At 42.2% G+C, this 22,089-nt stretch overlaps 1 protein-coding gene across 1 annotated transcript in view; it reads left to right on the top strand.

The window, feature by feature from the left end:
* The window catches only part of KSR1 (kinase suppressor of ras 1), a 67,900-nt gene that overhangs the window by 42,360 nt on the left and 3,451 nt on the right, over positions 1–22,089 (top strand). The window contains 17 exon segments of the mRNA XM_083805945.1: positions 2,710–2,857; positions 4,956–5,426; positions 5,429–5,431; positions 8,687–8,747; positions 9,865–9,948; positions 10,521–10,582; positions 10,687–10,793; positions 11,097–11,265; positions 12,524–12,565; positions 13,424–13,478; positions 13,757–13,802; positions 14,871–15,250; positions 16,099–16,195; positions 16,986–17,119; positions 17,537–17,668; positions 17,975–18,110; positions 18,469–18,602. Coding sequence (XP_083662071.1) covers positions 2,710–2,857; positions 4,956–5,426; positions 5,429–5,431; positions 8,687–8,747; positions 9,865–9,948; positions 10,521–10,582; positions 10,687–10,793; positions 11,097–11,265; positions 12,524–12,565; positions 13,424–13,478; positions 13,757–13,802; positions 14,871–15,250; positions 16,099–16,195; positions 16,986–17,119; positions 17,537–17,668; positions 17,975–18,110; positions 18,469–18,602 — 2,261 coding nt within the window.

Below are 22,089 nucleotides of genomic sequence, written 5' to 3'. Positions count from 1 at the left end.
TACTTGCACAACCAGGAGAGCTAATTTGGGGTAAGTAAAAATAGTCAGCTCCTCCTCATTGATACAACTTGAAGTTCACTTTCAATATGTGCTCAGTTTTTTCAGTATAAAGGCCTAATGGGCCATTCCTTACTCCGTTGAGGACTAACTGCATGGGTGTAAGGCTCTTGTCACAGGTGCTGTAGCACAGGTCCTAGGTAACTCCTGTACTTTGCCCTTCTTGGGGAAGGAGAGCAGACAAAACCTGACTGCATCACGGCTACTTGAGTGGACACAGGCTTGCAGAACAAACTGACTTCCTTCTTTCTTCTACCCTCCGTGTGTTTAAAGCATATATAAAGTTGGGATTTGCTTTCCTGTGATTTCTAAACTGGGCAGAGAGAACCCTTTTCAGTATCTGATGCCACACCTGCTTTTACAAAGCATTGAGGCTCACCTGTCATTTGTGGCAGTCCAAACACCACCAGCTGCTGAGCCTCGATACCCGGTGCCAGCCGTTAACCCGAGCGTTAGCGCTGCAGGTCAGCGGTGCTCGGCGGTGCTGGGGCCTGCCACAGAGCGGTGCTGAGGAAGTCGGATCCCCAGGGGGCATCCAGCCCACCTGGCCCTGCTCGCGTCTGCTCGTGCTGGCTGTTGAAGCCTGGGCTAGGGACCGGGCTATGAAGGAAGTGCTCTGCTTTCCTGGGGAAATCGTAGTCTCTTTCACTTTACTGATTGACTTGCTAATAGCTCTAATAAGTTACTGGTTACTTTTGTGTCGTGCAAAGGATGGGGAAGTGAGGTGATGCTGGGTAACGTGACTTAGTAGTTTATACTGGGATCTGGCATGACACGGTTACTTAAAACAGTGGCTGGGTAATCTAGGTTGTTTTCTTAGCAGGGAGTGGTGGCAGTGAGGAAATGTTTCAAGATAACACAGGAATGCCATTGCTGTAGTCCCGTGTAAAAGACTGTGTAAAAGCATGACAGGGGCTAAATCTTTTTTTGTAAGAGACACTGGCTTTCTTTTATGCTTGGTGGAAGCATTAGCTTCTTTGCTTTAGAGCTTGGGGTACCCATGGTGGTGTCGAAAGCTTTCTCCCCGCTGTGTTCGTGCCATGGCTGTCTGCCCCCGTAACTCTCCCTTTCAGAGCGGCGTGTGGCCGGTGCCCTGCATTGCAGAACTGGCCTTGTGATGCAGCTGAACAAAGATGCCTCTGTGGACTGCTCCTCTGCGTGCAGGGGGCTGGAATTCAGAGGGTGCTGGGGAAGTAACTAAGAGTCAGGCTTTGTTTAATGCTGTTGTCATTAGCCCAGTTTGGATGGGGCATTTTGGGAACAAACCTGTGCTGGCTTCCTGCTGGGATATTTGAGTTGTGGATTTTAGGGCAATTAGTTCAAACCTAAGATGTTTAACATTGAGATGCCTAAAGTAGGGCAGGTAACCTTTATCTCTTAGCCACTTTAGAATGTGGTGTGATTAGCTAAGTGCTCTCAGTACAACAATTTGAGCATTTCAGAACGTTCAGACCAGTTACCTGTATTAAAGCAATGGAAGCAGTTCTGATTCATCGCTTAATTTTAGGAACCAGACTAACTTCTATCTTTAGCCTGGATTAAGAAAGATGTGATCTTGAAAAGACATTCAAATTTGGTTTGTAGTTTTTTAGGGTTTGAAGGGTTGGTGGGTGGGTTAAGTCTCTAGAGGATTTCAAGCTTTTTGTTGTCAAACAGATACACATAAGTTTCCTGTTTAAATAAAAATTGAAATATTGTTATGTATCGTGATTCCAGGAGTTGAAATGAAGCTTTTAGGAAAGAGGCCAAATATTGTGAAATTTGTGATGTCATTGTGAGAGTAGGCAGCAGTAAGGTTTGTTTAGGCAAAACGTTCAGGGAAATTCCTGGGTATCTGCACTGAGTATCCTGGTTTTGTTTGTTAACCACAATTGCTGCAGACTTACAGTGGAAACATTTGATGGAAGAGAGAGGCAATACAGCTCAGTTTTGTAAGGAAACATCGGATGATTTCATGCTTTCCAGTTCCCTGTATCATTTGTGTCTGCCTGATTTAAACCTTATTATTTTGGGGGCGTTAGCATATTAAGGGGTACAATGAGCTCTGCATAAATATCATTCTAAGCAAGGTATTGGTAAGGCTGGTCCTCTAGTGAAGGAAAAATTACTCAAGGAAGAGGTCACTATCTCTGTGTCAGAACATTATTTTTGTTAATGAAAAAAAAGCCATTTTCCACACTGCTTGTACTTTTCATTTCCTTGCCAAAAAGCCAAATAACTTTATCTGAAAAGTTTTCAGGTTTTTGCTTGCTTTGTTTTTGATGAAAAAGATGAACTTCAGTTGGTAGCTTTTCAAAAATACTGAGTGAAAACTTTCCACAAGGGGAGGAAAGAATATTTCAATCAGCTGTAATCCTAACTTCAATACTGGAGACGGACAATAACATCCTAATGATGCAGAGCACACTCAGGCACACGCCTGGTCTCTTATGGTGTAGAGAGAAGAGAGAGCAGCTTTAGAGCGCTGCTGCTGCGTGATCATTACTGACCCAGAGGTCCTTAAGAGAAATGCACTACGAAACGAGTAAATCATGAGCCAGACCTGGTAGTAAGACAGTGGCACTACTTTTCATCAGAAAAACAAATGACGGTCTTATTTAGATATGTATATTAAAAAATGTGCATTGATTTTTATTTTTTCCTCCCCCGCAGAGAATACCAGAGGAACTAACCTTAGATGCCTTACTCGAAATGAATGAGTCAAAGGTGAAAGAAACAATGAAGAGATGTGGTGCCAGAGATGAAGAGTGCTCCAGACTCAATGGGGCACTGAGCTGCTTAAGGAAGGTGACTGAATCAGGTATAGACTGCCTTTTTTGTTCTGTGGAATTAGTTTCTCAGCAACCCAGATCACATCCTGCTTCCTTTTATGTAAGACAATCTACAGAAACCTTTGGGTCTTTGGGTATATGCTGTAAACAGTGTCAGGTTGTGGTTCTTGGATGAAATTGCAGTGATCAAACACATCTAGAGCTATGGAACGGATTTGTTTTTGACATCATGTTCAGCTATGGAAATAAAGGTACGTGGAAATACCCTCTCCGACTCAATAGAAACTATGATTATTCCCTCTGTGTTCAGAGTTGAGTTTGATGCTCCAGTTGTCCTCCATCATTCAGTATCCTTGACCTAATGATTGCAAACAGATTTCCTTTAGGTAATCCCCTCCCCAGATACTGCCAGCTCGGAGAGAAGGTCCAATTCTGTTTGGTGTGATGTAGCTCAGAAGCCTGAGTGTTTTTCAGCTCAATGCTTTGCAAGAGCAGAACATTCCTCTGACAGCCCTTTATCACCGCATAGCTTGTAGTCTGCCAGTTGATTCACTTCTCTTTAAAACCCTTGCTTCCTGCTATTTTTCTGCTGGAGTTGATAGAATCATTAGCCAAATAGCAGTAGCAGATGTAAGAGCTAGAAAGAACCTTGATTTACATTGAAATTATGTATAGAAGGATACTGTGTAATTAGGAATGTGTGTTCAGTGTGCAAGTTGATCTGACCAAGTTATTTAAGAACAGACAAACACAAGACTCCCAGATTTCTGTTTCACCGTCTTCCCCTGTCACCTGTCCCAGGCTACTTTGAAAGCACTGTGAATTTGGTTGGTATGAGAGCGTTTCTCACAGCATACTGGTACCAGTGTGCATCAGATCTTTCTTTGTAACAGTTATCACTCTGTCACTGAAAGGTGTTGTTTCCTGTTGGTATTATGACAGTTCATACCATTCGCGAATCATAAAGATTAGTTAATGGAAAAGCCAACAAACAGCTCAGTTCCATATTTCCTTTTTTCTAATCTTTCTTATCCTGCATTGTCAAATATTTCCCATCCATACTGTGACAAAAACAGCCATTGTTCAGAAGGCATGACATCCACTCATACAGAAATGGCATCTAGCCCAAATTTTAGTATACTTGTATTAACGTTCCTCTCTTTTAATTAAAAAAAAAGTGCGTTTTGAGAGAGAGGTTTTTTTTTTTTTTTAATCCCAGGTATATGATCTTTTTTTCAAACACCTAGCGGTCAATAGGACATCCGGGCTTGAAGTTTTGACTTCTTGCCTTGATTTAAGATATTAAAGACATACATAAATTAAGCCAGAGAGTTATTCTGCTGAGTTCTGCCCCTGAAATTATCCCAATAATCTATGCCTTCATGCTTTGCCGCCTGCAGGCCTCTGTGCTTGTTTTTGCCATTTATACCTAGAATTGGTCTGTGAGCTGTACTGGACTATTCTGAATTACAGTGGCAAGCACTGCAGAAGGCAGGGCTGAGCTCCACCAGCGATCCAGCAGGTTGCAATGGTTCCTTTTTGTCCATCTGTAGGTCCCTGGTAAAATTCTAGCTAATAGTCAGGGCAAACACGCCAATTCTGTGCTGAGTGCTGCTGCTGCCTGTAACTGAACAGCAGTGCCTCGGTATTCCAGCTGTCAGGTAAGTTCTGCCAGTGGTTACACGCCAGAGAGAGAGTTGGCCAAATGAGTATTAGGAACATCTCAATACCCTTTTTTTCAATCTAACAGCTTTTCTCAGTTTCAGTGTTATTTGGCAGTTCTGTTATCTAACAGAAAATGGTTTCCTCTCTTTCCCAGAAGCCAATCTGAAAGATGTCAGGGTGCTAGGTTGGATGTACAGATTTGTGTAAGCAGGTTGGTACCAAATCCAAATAGGTTTGTAGTGGGATGCGGGTGTCTGTTTCATGCAGGTATGTATATCCCACGTTCTTCAGTGGTGCCCCAATCTGTTAAAACTCAGCCCATCTTACAACATAAGACCTCCTTTAAGCTTTGAGATACAGTTAGGAAACAGCTGCTCATAGTTTAAAGTCACTGTATACATTTACCAGCTTTTTTATTTTTATTCCAAAACTAACATTGCTGTGGTTGCTGGACATCCACAGGTGGGGAGTTAAAAGACGATGTGCTGATCAATCTTCCTGAGGCACGCCGAGAGAACAGCGCTACAAACACGACTGAGTCCCCTGGCTCCTCTGCACCCGCACGGACTCACGCTGCACTGAACCTTCCCAAGGGCAATAGCCAGCAGGCACGGTCTGTGTCAGTGTCTACAATCACGTCTTCAGATTCTCTCTCCTCCAGTCACGGACCTTCAATCTATGCAGATAACCTCCTGGACCCTTTTGCCTTCCCTGCACACAGTGGAAGGTTAACACCAAGGACTCCTCATAGCATCACCATCACTCCCCCAACCACGCCTCAAGCGAAGAGGCGACATAAGTTGAAGCCACCACGGACTCCTCCTCCTCCTTGCCGGAAGGTTTTTCAACTGCTACCTAACTTTCCAGCCCTCACAAGGAGCAAGTCCCACGAATCACAGTTGGGAAACAGGATAGATGATGTTCCCCCAATAAAGTAAGTGTGATACTTCCTTCCCCACAGGCATTGCTGGGCTGTATTCATCCCAAAGGGCATTCAGTGCTGCAGGTGTGATGCTGTGTAAAAGATCTGGTGTCCAGTTACCTGACTGCAGTTTCACTGTGGTCTTACAATCTGTATCAGTGGGATATTCTAAGATAACCAAAAAACCATCTTAACTGTACTTTATTTGAAATTTCACCTGCTGGGGACGTTGGGATGACTGCTGCTATTAAAGGGCCCTGCCAAATATCCTCAGGTATCTAATAGCTAATTCCACATCCTATCATTCTTTTTTGACCTTAAATGTTCCTCACAGTTCAGGTGGCTAGTGTCCTTTTATGTTTTATCTTAAGATGTGTTTTAGCTGCTAGTGTGAGCTTTAAAACATCTGTCTATATGACAACTATACCTCCACAAAAAGACAAATGGTCTTAGGCTATATATTAATATACATATATATATTTTTTTTTGGACTGATCCAGGCTTTGAGATGCACTTTGTTGGGGGGCAGGTGGGATGAAAGGTATTTATCTAATTTAATTTAACTAATAGTTGAAACCAGGAAACAAATATGCCTTCCAGAGACTCTGGCTATCTCTAAACATTGTAGAAACTTAGATCAGCATCCAAATTCTCCAGCTGGCAGTGGACCACTATGACTTAAATAACACTGACCTCCTGGAAGAGTTCAGAGAACCTGTCCTACTCCTGACCTCCTTGCCAAAAGTACACTTTTAGATAGGGGAAACTAGCCTAGTCAGAATGGAGCTGAGATTTTGGGTGGACAAAGTGTGTTCTTCTGATGCTGCAGTACTGGACTGCTGGCTGACTGACACGAAGGAATTCATTGTAAATGTGGGGCCTAGTAAGCAGTACAGTACTCTTTCACGTTTTGAGTGCATATGAAGTATACACTAAAATGCAAATTGCCAGGCCTCTAAACGTAGCAAGTAAGTGGTTTCCATTTAAGAATGGGTGAAGTGTGACCTTGAACTGAAAAGACCTGTGGCCAACACACTGCTTTGTTTTGAAAGTCAGTTGTAAGAACCTGTTTCTGCTGTGATACAGGTCCTATTGGTAAGAGTGATAGGAGGTGCAAAATATGGCACTTTATTGATTTGGACCCTGCCATGTGGAGCCTTCCAGCTGTCTGAGTTGTACAGTCCCATTCACATGTCACATCTGCAAGCCAAAATTCAGGTGCACTCTTGTATGGTCTGCTCCTGGGCTGGAGCTGGGGCTCTGCCTAGCAAAGTCTAATATTTGTAGGCAGGCAAATACTGGCTGTGGAGTGACTTCAAGAAGGGGTGCAAAACCAGAGTTGTTTGTAAATCCGATGTCAAAGGTTGCAGGAAAGTGTTTCTGCTCTAGCAAAGTGTGTATCCTGTCATGTGAATATAGATGTCTTAAAAAAACAAATTTCTTTTCTGTTCTCTAGGTTCGGTAAGAGATTTTTACAGGGTTGTCTTCATTTCATTGACTGGGAGAGAAGAACCTGTCCTTGCCAACTACCTGCAGTATGACCATCTCTGTGCAGCCTTTGGAGGTCCTCATGAGGGCCTTGTATCCCAGAGTTTCTGTTAACGTTAACAGGAGCTTGGCCAGCTGAAGAACTGCAGGATGCTTACAGGGTCTTTGTATCTGGTACTTCTTCAGATAACAAAAGCAAGGAAAGGGAATGCTGATGTTTAGAGGGTTAAAGCAAGGGGTTTGTGTGTAATTGCTTGTCTGTGACCTCAGAACAGATACTGGTGTCCCTTGGTACTAGAAATAACTTCATATCTAACCATTTGTCTTTGGATAGTGTCTTTGGATATTCACTGCCAAGTATCTCTGTATTGAAATTAGACATTTGTGTGCAACTTTTTGAGAAACGCTCCAACACGTTCCTAAACGTAGAACACTTCCTCTGATGTTGATGAGTCTATTAACACATTTAAAGGTCTACAGGACTAGGACTTGTGCTTTTATCCTGTAACGTATCAATGCCATTTGGTGTTTTGTCTCTCCTGATGAGACTGCATGCATCTCATTTGCTGATTTTTTGATCCTGTTGAGACTGCATGCATTTATCTAATGGCCTTTAAAACAAAAATCCCAGGAATTACTTTTAGAAATGAAAAAGCATAAAGAGAAAATTCTAAAATGAAGATGTAAGCAGAAGTCTGAGCATTTCTCTGTGGAGACTGATGGAATTTATGCAATAAATAAAAAAAGGCATAAGAAACAATTCAAACAGAAATTAAGACTTTGCTGCTTCTGTGCATGTAGTCATGTTGTCAGTTTTAAAAATTACGCTTTAGGCTCTTTTAAGTCCCATTAAATTCCAAACTTTGTTACATTCCTTGAACTCTTAAGTAATGGTTTAGACATCTTAACTGATATGATGATTAATGCACGATTAATTAATTGTGGTTTGGATGTTCACGCTAGCTCAGCAATATTCCTTGGAAAAACAGCTAGTGATTCCAGCCTTTTCTTAAGATGCAGAAGACCACAGATGCCTTAAAAAGTTCACTGGAGTGATGATAAAAGAGAATTTGGTGCCATCTAGGGCCAAAGAGAGAAAGTGTCTTTTTGTAAGCCTTGACAGTGTCCAGTCTGGAAGCTGTGTTGCTGGCTACAGATTGAGTTTTCTCCAGATTTGTAACATGGCTATAGATTTAATTCAGGAAATATGCCAGAGTCTTAATATTTGAGAGGTCTTAAGAAGCTTTGTGGTATATCCACTGGAGCACTGGACTGGGATTTTGGAGTCTAGGTCTCCTTTTCTGCATTTATTGGCTAGCTAAGTGATCCGACCTAGATCATTTTATTCTTCTGGGTCACACTGGCTCTGTCTATGAAATGGTGATAATAATTTTCAGTGTAAAAGAATACTCCGACACCGCATGAAAAGTGGGTGATAGTATTTGTGGTAAACCAATTGAAAGTACGCTATTGTCCACTTTGTTTTGAGAATGGGCTAGACCTAATCAGATGGACTTCTGTAATCCCTAAATATAAAACACACTGATTTAACAAAAGGAAGGAAGAATTATGATTCCACCACCAAATCTTACCTTAAATTGCCTCATGTGAAACAAAATAAAAGAGTAGTAGCTGGTAGTTTTACCACAGTAGGCAAACCGATCTCAGCTGTACTCCTAGTGGAGTCCTGGCTACTAGTTCTTACCTATGAGTGTTTACATCCAGACTTGTAGGCATGCTGGTGACTAATACGTCCCTAAAACATCCTTTTATTCTCCATCAGAACTCTCCCAAGGATCCCCTCAGACAGTACGAAGAGATTTTGGCTTAGCTGTAACACACAGGTAAGCAACACACGCTGTGGAAGCCACAAAGGGAAGGGGTCAGACCAGGCCAGCTTCCTATATAACGTGTTTGTAGAAGGGAGGACTGTTATTAGATGGGCTTGAAGTTGGGTTGGACACCTCATTTCTCAAGTTCAGCCGTTACTCTGTACTTCAGATCCATCTGTTTTTAATGTCTCTGATGTGTCCAGCCCCGGAAATCTTTTTTACAAAACCAATTGACTTGCGGTTCCACAGTGGCTAATGTACCAGCAGCAGTAGTGTTTGGGGGGGGGGGGGGGGGTCATGTCCAGGGTGATAGGAGTAAGTAAGAGAAATATGTAACAATGCCTTTTCTAAAACACTTCTACCTTTACAAATGAAAGGTAAGCTTATTCTTCCTCCCTGTGTGGAAAGAGCATTTCCTTTTTTCTTCCTAGTAGCTTCCTCCGTTCCCCCTTCCCAAATCCAAAGTGAAACTGGGCCAGCTGGTACTAATGCCAAACAAACCTATCTGTTTGGTTTTTTGGTAAAGGGAATAATGCTCTCAGAGCCACCACCGCACGCACCATAGGCTGGGTCCCAGTTCTAGGAAGGTGCATTTAACCAGCGCAATGTGACGTCCCACTGACCTGAAAGGGGTCAGCACCTGGTGGGCAGTGCGTGCCTGCAGGCTGGACTTACACATGGAGTGTGCTGGCTGCCCTCTCTGAGCACCTGCTTGTTTCACAAGGCAAAGCTCACAGTTTGAGCTGCTTTTATGGAAAGAGGTGAGATTCTATCGCTTGGGTGTCTTTGTATGGAGCTGCAGAACTGCAATCTGCCATGTCTTGCTAAGCTGGGATTTTGAGGACCTTTCGATACATGTGTGCATGTACACCCTGTCTCCATAGTCAGGGACACCCCTGAGCACCTCTCAGCCCTGTTTCAATAATAAAGGGCTAGCAACAGTTCAGCAGAATTGATGCCAGCCTTCTTTCAGTTGCTCTTGATCAGAAAACTTAAGAAGTCTTTTACATAATACTATTTACCCCTTTCAGAAGAGACTAAAGGAGTGTGGCCTGTCCATAACTACCGACAAACATAGGTTCCTTTAGATACTAGTTAACATAATTTTTCCCCTCTTCTCTCTGATTAGGTTCTCTACAAAGTCTTGGTTATCTCAGATTTGCCAAGTCTGTCAGAAAAGCATGATGTTTGGGGTGAAGTGTAAGTACTGCAGGTAAGCACACAGAGATGATCTCTAACGTAACAAGTATCTCAAGATGTGAAGCAGTATTAACTGTGGCATCGCTTTTTGTTTCAGTCAAACTGGCAATAGGATGCTTTGCATGACTTATACTTAGGTTGGGAGCCTGACGTGGAGGAATCAAATTTAGTTCCCTGCCACAGGATTCGTACCTGATAATGGGCAAATCTTGTAGTGGGAACTAGATACCTAAATAACAGCAAGGCCTTGGTTTTGATTCTCTGTCAAATTCTGAAAGTCCAGAATGTTGAAATTTCAGCAGTTCCCTGTCGTAGGACGGGAGTCAGTGAAGATAACTAAATTAGAAATAAATGATTTCTAGATATGATAGATATGATTTCTTAGATACTAAGATGTCTACGTACCTTTCATTAGCCTAATGGTATACATAACAGGATTCTTCATATAAATGTATCGCCTGCTTTGGGGCCCAGAGCTTTCCAGAACTCTCTCTGAGATTAGCATAAGTAGTACAAATTAAGGGTAGGCTTCCTCTTTTGGGGAAAGAACAAATTGCTATTTAACATTTAATGTTTCTCTTTTAGGTTAAAATGTCACAACAAATGTACTAAAGAGGCACCTGCTTGCAGAATATCCTTCCTCCCCAGTAAGTTTTCTACAGATTCTTACCACTTCAGTGTAACTGGTGGTATCATGAGGACAAGTCTGATTTAAAGCTTTTTTTCCTCCCTTCTCCAATCTGTTTTTCAGTAACCAAAATAAGGAGAACAGAGTCTGTTCCTTCTGATATCAATAATCCAGTAGACAGACCAACAGAACCACAGTTCGGAACTCTTCCCAAAGCACTAACTAAAAAGGTACGTGGTGACAAAAGTGAGTCTTCTGTCTGTAAGTCACTGGGGAGCTACAATAAAGAGAGGTCACAGTAGTACCTTGCTGGTTGGAGCAAGAATGGCACCTTGATGCAAAGAGACTTTGGGATGTGACGTTTCCAGCATGTAAAACATTGGATGCGCACAGCTCCAGCCCCCTACTCACTTAAAGAAACCATGCAATGATTGAGGCTGGGGACAGCTTTCCTTTCTCTGTCGTTCAGTAAACATTGAGGGGAATTCTGTATTTCTGTTGTTTTCTCAGTAGCAATTTTTCTTGCTTTCCAGGAGCATCCAACAGCAATAAATCATCTGGACTCCAGCAGTAATCCCTCTTCTACAACCTCTTCCACACCATCTTCTCCAGCACCTTTCCAGTCTTCCAATCCTCCTAGTGCAACACCTCCCCCAAACCCGTCTCCCATGGGCCAGAGGGATGGACGGTTTAACTTCCCAGGTAAGCCCATCTCTTTCAGGAGAAAAACTCTGCGGAGATGAAAAAGGCATCTATGCAAGCAGAGGCTAACCACAACTTTTTAAGTAGTTTCAGTTTTCTGAATATATAGTTGTCTTATGCAAAGTTTGAAAGTGTGTTCTGATACCTGATAAAAGGAAATGCTCTGCTTTTAGAAGTTTTAAAGTTGTATCAACAAGATACCTTTGCAGAAGACAAATTATTGAGGAGTGCCGGTACCTTTCTTACCTGATACAGTCTTTCTGCTTTCCTTTTCTTTGAAGAGTACTAAAAAAACCAACAATGCTCTTTTTTCTTCCTTTTTTTTATTGTATTGTAAAATGCATGCTGCCTGCTTTGTGATTTAAAGCCTCTGGTGAACACATAAGTAAGCTGATTGCTAGAACAAAACATGAAAATGAGAACTGGGATGAATTACTTTTATCACTACCTTCCAAAAGATAACCAACAGTCAACACGCGTTTTTAGAACATCTGTCAGATGTGTATGGTGAAAATAATTTATTCCACATACTTTGTACATTTGGGTCCTTAGTCTGTAGTCCTTACCAAAGCTGATAGAGGCAAGACTTACATAGTGAGAACAAACCTAATTCATCTATCTGTAAATGAAGTCACATGCTGCTCAGTAGCTGCTGCATCTAGCCTTTAATACTGCTGTATTTTGCATCAAACTTTTGATCTGTGAGTGAAAGTTGCTGTTCTTGCCTACTCGTAAGGAGCAGAAGCAGTGCCAGTTTAGTGCAAGGATTCTACTGCAACTACTTTGTATTAGGACATATAATTCAAATTCACTGAGATTAAAAAAATAAATGCTTGCAAATGGCTCAGAGCTTCACCTCTCTGCACGCATCTTGGAAAAGCTGAAGCTGAAGAAATAAGAAAAGATTGAAGCACCAGCTTTTATCCAGGCCTGCCTTTCTGCATCCCTAGGTTCTCTTAAGTTTGCTTCTGCCACTTCAAGTCCAAATGTATTGTTTTCCCACCAGACTGTAAGCTTATTGGTAACATAGCTTTGACTTGATAGGTACCATCTGTCTTAGTCTTTGAAAGATGCATGTGCTAAAATTCACCCCCCTCAAGCAGGCTGATTGATAATCTACTAATCTGTTAAACAATGACTTGGGACTAATTCATTGAATGCATACGGGACACTTGCTGATGATCCTCTAACTTGTTTTGTTGTTTTTTTCCCTTCCTCATAATTTTTTTTGCTGTCCTTTTATTAAAAAAAAAAAAAGCTGCCTACTACATTCAGCATAGACAACAATTTATCTTCCCAGGTGAGTTGATTGTTTTAATTCTACTAACCAGCTTCTGCTGCCAAAAAGTAACTTTTTTGTAAAATTCTGCATGCTACCCAAGAATGATAATTCTGCTTTTGGGAAAAGAAAAAAAAGTATGCAATACAATTAAAAATTTTTCTTATCTCAATATATAGTTCAGGCACTCTGTCCTTGTATTTAGGTACAACTTCTAATATTCAGTTGTAAAACAACAGATTTCTACTATGGGATTCTATACACAGCTGTGTTTTTTCTTCCAAAAAGGATAACTTTTAGAGTTATATGCTTAGTATAAATGGGCCCAAAGTTCAAGAGTGCTTGAGTTCACCTTTATGAACAGATTTTCTTGCCTATGGGATTTAAGAATGATGCAACAGAATTCATATTTGGATTTACATGTGCAAACTGTTTTCTTAGTCACTTAGTTCATAAACCCTTAGAAACAGCTTGTTTGTTTCCAGAGTGAGAGTTGGTAATGTAGGATGCCAGGTATACTCGACATTTGTGAAGGATTTGCAACCCAAGTTGAGTTTCCTGTGCGTTGGTGACACTGGTTGTACTGGGTGCAGTTGGAACGCATGACCTGCAGGAAAAGATGAAACCAAATGCCCCAGTTATGTGAGGATATATAGGTAAGTGAACGTGAAGGAGACGAGCTGGTAATACACAGCTGTGTAAGTACTAGAAAAGATTAGGATGGTTTTTAATGAGTAGATGTATAAAATCCTATGGTCAGAGGTTGAATTTATTTTCTAATTCCTAAATCAGAAGCAAATACCTGTTATTGTAATGTTAAAATTTCAGATCAATAAGAGATCTAAGTGTAAAATATGTAGCATTTTTTTGTTTTCCCAGAAATTCCCAGTCCTGCACAAGTAGCACAGCCTTCAGAAACAGCTGCAGACACTAAGTAAGTATTGTTTCTAATTCTTTTACTTCTGTACTGTTTACCTGATAATCTTCAGATTTTACTCTCTTACTTGCCACAGTAAGCTTAGACAGTCCTTACCTTTTAAGTGGAGCGGTAATTCTATTTTCCTTTGGCCTACTATAGTGCTATCAAGATCTGTTTTCTATTTACTACTTCTCACTACTTATTCCACTAATGGCATAGGTAGCAGCCCACTTTTCTAATTCAGGTGGATATGCAAACGTTACTGTCATTGTAAATCTGTCTTCTCTTGCTAGAGCTGAGGAACAGCCAGACACAGATGGAGTTGAATGTGAAGCAGAGGTAGGTTTTCTGGTTTGCCCTTGTGTACAATCAGAGATGGCACGTTGAAGTACAATGTAAAATTTGTGGCTGTGGAACTGCAGGTGTAGACTAGCTGGGCCTTACCTCAGTTCCACCGATCTGTCTGTACTGCAAAGATCTCAACTGAAAACTCATGATTTCTGTAGCTAGGCTGAAACAATGAAGTATTCGTAACAAAAAACAACTTTTTTCTAGTTGGGCTAAGACAATATTTTTCAAATGTCTGGTTCACTCAATTTGGTGCAGCTGCTTTTATGTTACAAGAGCTGCAGGCCTGCTGCTGGAGTTACGAGGTCTAAGTACTCTGCAGACCTCAAATCTGGAAGTACTGCATGTGTAGGTGTTTCCAGTGTTCAGGTTAGCTCATGGTAAATCCTGCAAGCACAATCCATGAGATTGTGTGATTTCTTTAGTGCCTAAGCACACGTTCCACTGGCAGTATGGACACTGAAATGGGCTTCTTTGGGGATGGGTAAACCAATAGAGATAGAATCAATGATTTCAGCTCAAATTACTGGATTCTGTGTCAAGCTTACTGATTTTTTTGGAGCAAGTCTAACAAGAGAATTTTAGTAATCTCAGAAAAAACACAAAACAACAACCAAACAAAAATCACACCACGACCACCAACAGCAACATAAGAAAAAAGAAGAAACACCACAAACTCAAAAATCACCACCCCACATTTATTTGGAGAGTGAAGTGGTTTTCGAGGCTTCCTTTTGGAATGGTCTCTAGCTTTTTTTCATTTACTGAAGGGCCAAATCCTGAGTGACGTTGAGCCCCTAGATGTTGGTGCTGGTTCTAGAAGTTTAACTCAATGGGATAAAGCCTTTCGTGTCTTCACCAGCACACGGACATACAGAAGATGTCTTTTGTAGCTTTCTGAAATGGCTTTGTCCTATGAAGCACATCTTTGAGCCGTAGTCGAGTATGTACGTCCAACCCCGTGAAGTCCTCTCAGAAGAGCCTCTGTCACTGGCTGGTAGGCTGCTTTGTCCCTCAGGTGGGACTCTCAGCACAGGTTTCTTTTCTTTTTATACACAGGTGGAAGAACCAGAGAGTAATAAATCAGAACCCGAAGATGATGAGGATGAGGTGGAAGATCTGCCAAACAGGCGGCCACGCTTGCAAGGGATGATTTATCGCAAACCTAGCCAGACCAGCGTCTACCTGCAAGAATGGGACATTCCCTTTGAACAGATTGAACTAGGGGATCCTATCGGCCAAGGGCGATGGGGGAAGGTTCACAAGGGGAAATGGCATGGAGAAGTAGCCATCAGGCTGTTGGAGATAGATGGGAACAATCAGGATCATCTCAAGCTCTTTAAAAAGGAGGTGATGAATTACAGACAGACCCGGCATGAGAATGTGGTGCTTTTCATGGGAGCATGCATGAACCCTCCTCATTTAGCAATCATCACCAGGTGAGGATATAGCACCGTATTTCAGTATTACTATACATATTTATTTACTGCTAATAGTAATAATATAGAATACATTTCTATAATTATATAAATTATATATTTGCATAACAAATAAAGTATTTATGGTATTATATGAATATATTATAGTTTAAAATAATTATATATAAAAAATCTGGAACAAGCTGTTCCTCTGTCATCTACTTCCAGATGCATCCAATTCAGCACAGTGGCAATAAAACAGTATGTGAGGTTGATAATACAACAGGTATTGATCTTTTCTGTTCCTTTTAGAGACACTTGCCGATTAGGCAAGAATATTACTATTTTTCTCTCCTCTTCTGTTTTCAGTATTTTGTTGATATTAGGATTATTTAGCCCCTAGATAACAGCTTTTGGGGATGTTCATATGAAGGCTGAATTTATGTCAGGCCAACAGGATGCCACTCATAGTTTGGCAAGGAGGTACTTACTCATTTCTAGTTGTCAATTCCAAAGGAAGTTTCCTGCTTAATTGAGCAATAGCCCCAGCAGAAGCAGGTGCTCAGGTTTTGAAAACTGGACTGCAGCTGTCAGAATAGCATAGCAAGAACTGGGCCTCTGAAGAAATACGTAAGCATTTGTTGTATATGTTTGAATGTGCTTTAACAGTGGCTCACCTGTACGTGTGTACACCCATACAGCTGTAAATCAATTGGGCCCTTAAAATTCTTTGAAATGGCATTTCCCGGCAGTTCAAGTAGGAGTGGGATTCTATCAACATATGAAAACCAGTTGAGCATTCAGTGTTGATTTTTGTTTGCCTCCAATGTTTTAAAGGCATTTTTCAGGACTGTTCCTCTTTTCTGTAGCTTCTGCAAAGGAAGGACACTTCATTCGTTTGTAAGGGACCCCAAGATATCCCTGGATATTAATAAAACCAGGCAGATAGCACAGGAGATCATTAAGGTAAGCGTGTACATCCTGCTAACAGAGCCATCTGCTTTGTGAGTAGTGCCTCAGCAAGAGCCTAGAGAACGCCCAGCTGGGGTCGTTCAGTAGATCTCAGTATCCACGCCTGTAACTTGCCACAGCGTGTTGTGGCAGGAAAAACTTGAAATTGGATAAAGAGAAGTGGGCAGTAAGCTAAGGACCTGAAAGGATAGAAATAGACCTTTTGCTTGCTAGTAAGGGGAGGGAGAATTTTGGTAAGGGGAACCATGAAGAAATGCATGACACATTTCCTAAGTTAATGCATTCTGAGGTAAACGTTATTTTCCCCCAGAGTTGCACAGTCTTCCAGTGCTTGCATTCAGTATTGCTCAATTGAAGTAACATTTCTAAAGCTGTTTCAGTGTTTCTGCTGAACTGAGCAGCATTTCTGCTGTTTTTCTTCCTGGAAGAAGTATCCTGTGATTTTAGTGAGCAAGCTTGTGTCAGTTGCTCATTGTTCTTACGCATACAGACTTCTTCAGAATTGTGAGTCCACAGGTGCTTAATGCTCTTCAAGTAAGAGTACCCTTCCAGCAGCCCTACTATGTAGAGGATGAAAAGCATTTCAGAGGATGAGCACGGAGCTAAAATCTCCTTGCAGACTTTCCCTGCACCCTTCCTGCATAAGTCAGACAGTTGCTGTGTCCCCACTTAAAATTCATTATTTATTCTGGAGTAAATGTGTGTTAGAAAGCAAAGCATGCCCAGTTAGAGGCTTGTAAATAAGAAAAAAAAATGACATCTCTGAATATAAACTTTTTCCTAGGGCATGGGCTATCTTCACGCCAAGGGGATTGTACATAAGGATCTGAAATCCAAGAATGTTTTCTATGATAATGGAAAAGTTGTGATCACTGACTTTGGATTATTTGGGATTTCAGGTGTGGTTCAGGAAGGAAGGTAGGTGGAGGTTTCAATGCTTTGGTCCACTTCTAGAGTGATAAGTAATGATCAAATAAGGAAACATTTTGATGCATTACACAGTACAAATGAGGAGTGTTGATTGCTTTAGTACTTAAAAATGTTTTGCACTTCTTTTTTTGCAAGCAGAGTCCTTTCTACGCATCCAGTAGCACACAGCTAGAAAGTTATATATGAACTAAGACTCTGAACAAAAATAACTTCAAGCCCAACAGTGATCTGTAGAGTCAGGCCAACACTTGCATGTTTTTTTAATATGTCTAGAAAAATAGAAAGTGTTAGCCAAAACAAAACATTTCAGTAAATAAAGGCATTAGGCAAAGCACAGATATGAGCCATGTGCTGCTTCTTGCTTTACATAAGTGTTTCACTATGGCTTCTTTCTTTTGAACTCAGGAGGGAGAATGAATTGAAGCTGCCTCATGACTGGTTGTGCTACCTGGCCCCTGAAATTGTTCGTGAGATGGCCCCTGGCAAAGATGAAGACAAGCTACCTTTCTCCAAAGCTGCAGATATCTATGCCTTTGGGTAAGAGAGGAATACCTGAGAGTACCATGGGAGCATGCAAAACGAGATACGGCACAGACCTGAGCCCTGCCAGTCAGTGGTCCTCTTCTCTCAGACTGGGGATTGTAGCTAGGATGCGTTTTCCTCACCCACTACAAAAGACGTGGGCAGGACAGTTTGATAGGGAGGTGGGTAGGCTGGGAGGGATTTGCTGCACAGCTTTATACACCTTCCAGAGCTTATCTGAAGTAATTGGGACTGTGTCAGGGTTTTGCATCATTCTCTTTAAGAGCGGGCAAAGCCTTGATTTGTCTGTTGATGTTGCAGGACTGTGTGGTATGAGCTCCAAGCAAGAGAATGGCCCTTCAAGAACCAGCCTGCAGAGGCACTCATCTGGCAGATTGGAAGTGGCGAAGGAGTGAAACAAGTCCTTGCAACTGTCAGTTTGGGGAAAGAAGTGAATGTAAGTACATCAGTTGCAGGAGTCCTTCCAAACAGCTGTTCACTGGGGATGCTGGAAGAGAGGGAGCTGCTTAAAGGGATCTATTTTACTCTTATTATAACTCTAAAGATAAAGGGCAGAAGAGAGAACAGGTTAGAATGAGGCTGGTTGGATTCCAAGTCTCTTCCCATTATTGTCATACAGAAGTGGGCATCCACTGGTACACAGGATACTGTTTGATTATTAGAATGTCCAAAACGTCTGTTAAAAAGCAGCTCTAGCTGGGCTCCCACAAATCACACTGCTCAGTCGGTTGCTTGGTCTGAACAGTTGACATGTGAACTAAGAGGAGATAATGAGCCTGAAATATCCTTTGCAGGAAATTCTCTCAGCATGCTGGTCATTTGATCTCAGTGAGAGACCTAGCTTCACTGTCCTCATGGATATGCTTGAAAAACTGCCAAAACTGAATCGTCGTCTCTCCCATCCAGGGCATTTCTGGAAGTCTGCTGAGTGAGTATCTGCTGTTGTTGAGAATACTTGTGCTGCTCAGAAACTGCTAACTGGTAATTCCTGTGCTTTATTTTGCCTTCCTGGGGTCTGTCAGCCCTTCAGTAGCAGAGTGACTGCATGCTGTTCTGCTTTTCTAGTTACCTAGGGTATTATGCAATGAAATTTGCATGCACTTCAGACAGATAATTTCCTACTTCAACATATTCACCTCCCTCCTCCTGTAGATCATTTATCCAGCTTTGTTTGGTTTCAGAAAGTATCAACCAACATCATCGGAAAGGGCCCACACTGACCAAAAAGTGATTAGAATTTCCTCCATAATGGCTGGTACTGACTGAGAAAGGTCACCACCTTGTAACCCTCCTAAAGGGACGTATAGGAAAAAAACAGACTTCCCTCCCTTTCCTTCCCCTTTATGGAAGACTCCCCAGTTCGCACAGGCAGATAAAGAAATGCAGCATTAGTAATTACAGCATCAGTGTAATTGATTCCTGGAGAAAAAACAAAGTACGTGCTAATCATCCCGAGTATCTCTAAATTGCTTGGCACGTGCAGTGAACTGACAGCTAGGAACAAGTTGTGTTTGGACTGAATCTCCAGGTTGGATTCATGTCAAGGTTTGGACCAAGGAAAGATAAGTCAAGAGCTGACAGATAAATCCTTGTCAGATCATGATATTTTCAAAGTCAGGATCGATGTTGCAATTGGGGAAGAAAAGTGTTATAAGATCAAGCGTCTGTAAACTGTCAAAATTGGGAGAGATTCCTCAAAAATACCTGATTGAACATCCTGTGACATCTGTCATTATAGACGAGACCAGAATTTAAAACTCATTCCAGTTCAGAATAGATGGGCATAAAGCCATGGGGCCTAAAACTTTCAGTCTCCCTTGTCACGAATAACCTGTCAGTCAGACAAAAACGGATCCCAGCTCCACTTCTACTAGTGGAAGCAAAACAGATACAATTTCTGGAGCCCAGAGACTGAAATTCCCACCTCAGACACCAAACTGATTGTTTATGTCCGTTGCCTAATCTCCAGTGCTGTACAGCCTCGCTTTGGGCACGCAGCAGGGTCTGCAAACAAACTCCAGTTGGCAGAAATGGGAACATGGCCTCATGCTTCCCCTAGGAACGCTCATTCCACAAAACCCACGCGCTTGCCAAACTACTTCCAGGCACAGCTTGTGGTGGCCAGGTCTATACCGGCTACCTCAGGTGTGCACGTTTCAGCTCTACTGCCCATTCCCTTCAATCATCCTGCTGCAGCTGTGACAGTTTCTCTTTTTTTTTTTTTTTTTTTTAAAAAAAAGAAACGTTTATATTTCTTTAAAACTAATTCTCCCCTGTCTCAAAGGAGGATCACGGTGTTCAAATGGTGTTATAACAACCGTTTCTTTGCCAGGAGATTTGCATGATATCGCAGTGTCCTTTGTTAATTTTTTTTCCCTTTCTACAGAAACACAGTGCCCTCCAACACGATGGTTCTGTGTGGCAACGCTTTCGTGCCCTCATTTCTCCATACTATCAGATCCACTTACGCTGGATCATTAACTCTGGCTGTTTGGCATCTTTTCTCCTACCTAACCAGACAGGGCTGACCAGACAGAGCCCAAGGTGTCTGCACATTCCCATGCAGGCAGTCACACAACCCTGCATTGTCCTCTAACAGCACATTGGAAATTAACTTGAAGTAATGCTTCCCATTTGGGCAGTCAGTTCATGAGAGTGCTCATTTCCAGAGTAATTTGCCAAGTGATTATTTTGGATTAGTGTTTCCATAGGGAGTTCTTCTTGAACAGCTTGTGGAACTGTGCCTTACAGAGCAGCTACCCTAATTATTTTTGCCTGGGTAGACGCAGACCCTCCCCCTCCTACTGCAACTGCTTCCTGTACATTTGCATATATTACTACTTTTTCTCTGCTCAAAGCATGTAACGGGAGAATTACTTTAAGCGTCAGCATTACATATCAACACTGACAGCTGAAGTAGTGCTCAGTGAAATGAAAATGCAGGCAGCTCAGTTGCTTTTTAGTCCCTGCAAAGTACATCACATTCAGGTCACACTTGGAAGGCTCTCCACAGCCACGTCAGCCAGAGACCAGATTCAAAACCCAGTAAAGACACGTTCACATCTCCTCCAACCAATCTTTTGAGAAATATTGCACTAACCCCACGCTTTATTCTGATGTAAGCTTTATAATAGTTCACAAGGGCTTGCTTTAAATAACTGAAGACTAACTCTCACGGTGTCTTTTTCCCTTCCCTCCCATATTTCTCTGTAGGTTGTAGCTACTGGTGCAATAATGGGTTCCACCTTGCATGCTTCCATCTGTTGCATCCTAACCGGCAACTTGGACAATCACCTTCCATTTAAAAAAGCGAAAACAAACCACGAAATTAACCCATGGACATAATCAACACTTTATCCGAATTCTCCTTTTCTGCCTTTTTCTGCTTGGTGTGGGCTGTTAGCTTGAATAACAACAACTGTCTGTAAGAAGTTACTGTCTAACAACGTGGCCATCTCTCACTTCTGAAGCATTTCATCGGGCTGTAGCTCCCTCCTGCAGAGGGCCTAGTGATCTGCTCTCTGACTAACCAGGTGCACGCAGCGGAGGGCCGGGCGTCCTGCCCAGCAGGCCGGGGGTTTGCCGACACGGGCGGGATGTGCAGGTCCCCCAGGTCTTGCGAGGCAGAAGGGTGCATTTTCCTAGCTGCAGTCTGAGGTGGTGCGTGTCAGCCTTAGTGCAGGGCTGGGGTTTGTGACCAAACAGAGCAGGTGCATTTTTCAAAGGCACAGCTGACAAGTGAACACTTCACTTGTGTTGCAAACCACCCTGACTCAAGGGCCAGATTGCGCTGGTCCTCCTGTGGGATGAGACCCAGCATTGCATTGACCTGAGGGGCAGTTCTTTTCAGGGGGCGCAAGGGTAGTTCTTGCGTGAAAAGAAAGATGGTCCTTGCTCTGCTTGGGGCAGATTGCAGTCCCCTAGCCTACTTGGGAACAGGCCCCCAGCGGTGCCCAAAACTGGCCCACGGGGGTTGGCTGAGATCAGCTACAGTGCTGTGCAAAAGAGGAGGAAAGCCCTTCTTTCCCTCTTTCTCCTCCCCTTGCAAATCCAGTTTTGAATTCTATGGTTTGCTCATGTTTACATCCTCTGTTCAGCAAAATGCCTGACTTCGCATTAGGAGCTTTGCAGAATTGCAGGTAACACACTTATGTGCCTTTTTGGAAAAGATCTTTTTTCATTCCTTACTAATTCATGATTTTGAATTTTTTTTTTTTGAGGGGAAAGGATAGGGACAGAGGAGGGTAAGCACCAGGAACCAGAGAGGTTTTTACTGTCCTCAGTGAGGACAAATACATGCACATATTTATTCTCTTAGAAAGTCAGATGCTTGCACACAACGCTGAAAAGAATGTATTCAGGCTGTCTGCTTTGCTGTCACCTGAGTGCATACGTGTAAGAAGGCATTTTGAAGT

Source organism: Anser anser (assembly GCF_964211835.1).
Source record: "Anser anser genome assembly, chromosome: 20".
In the NCBI taxonomy this organism is placed as follows: Eukaryota; Metazoa; Chordata; class Aves; order Anseriformes; family Anatidae; genus Anser; species Anser anser.
Note: the sequence above shows the minus strand (reverse complement) of the source record. Positions and strands in the feature narration are given on the sequence as shown.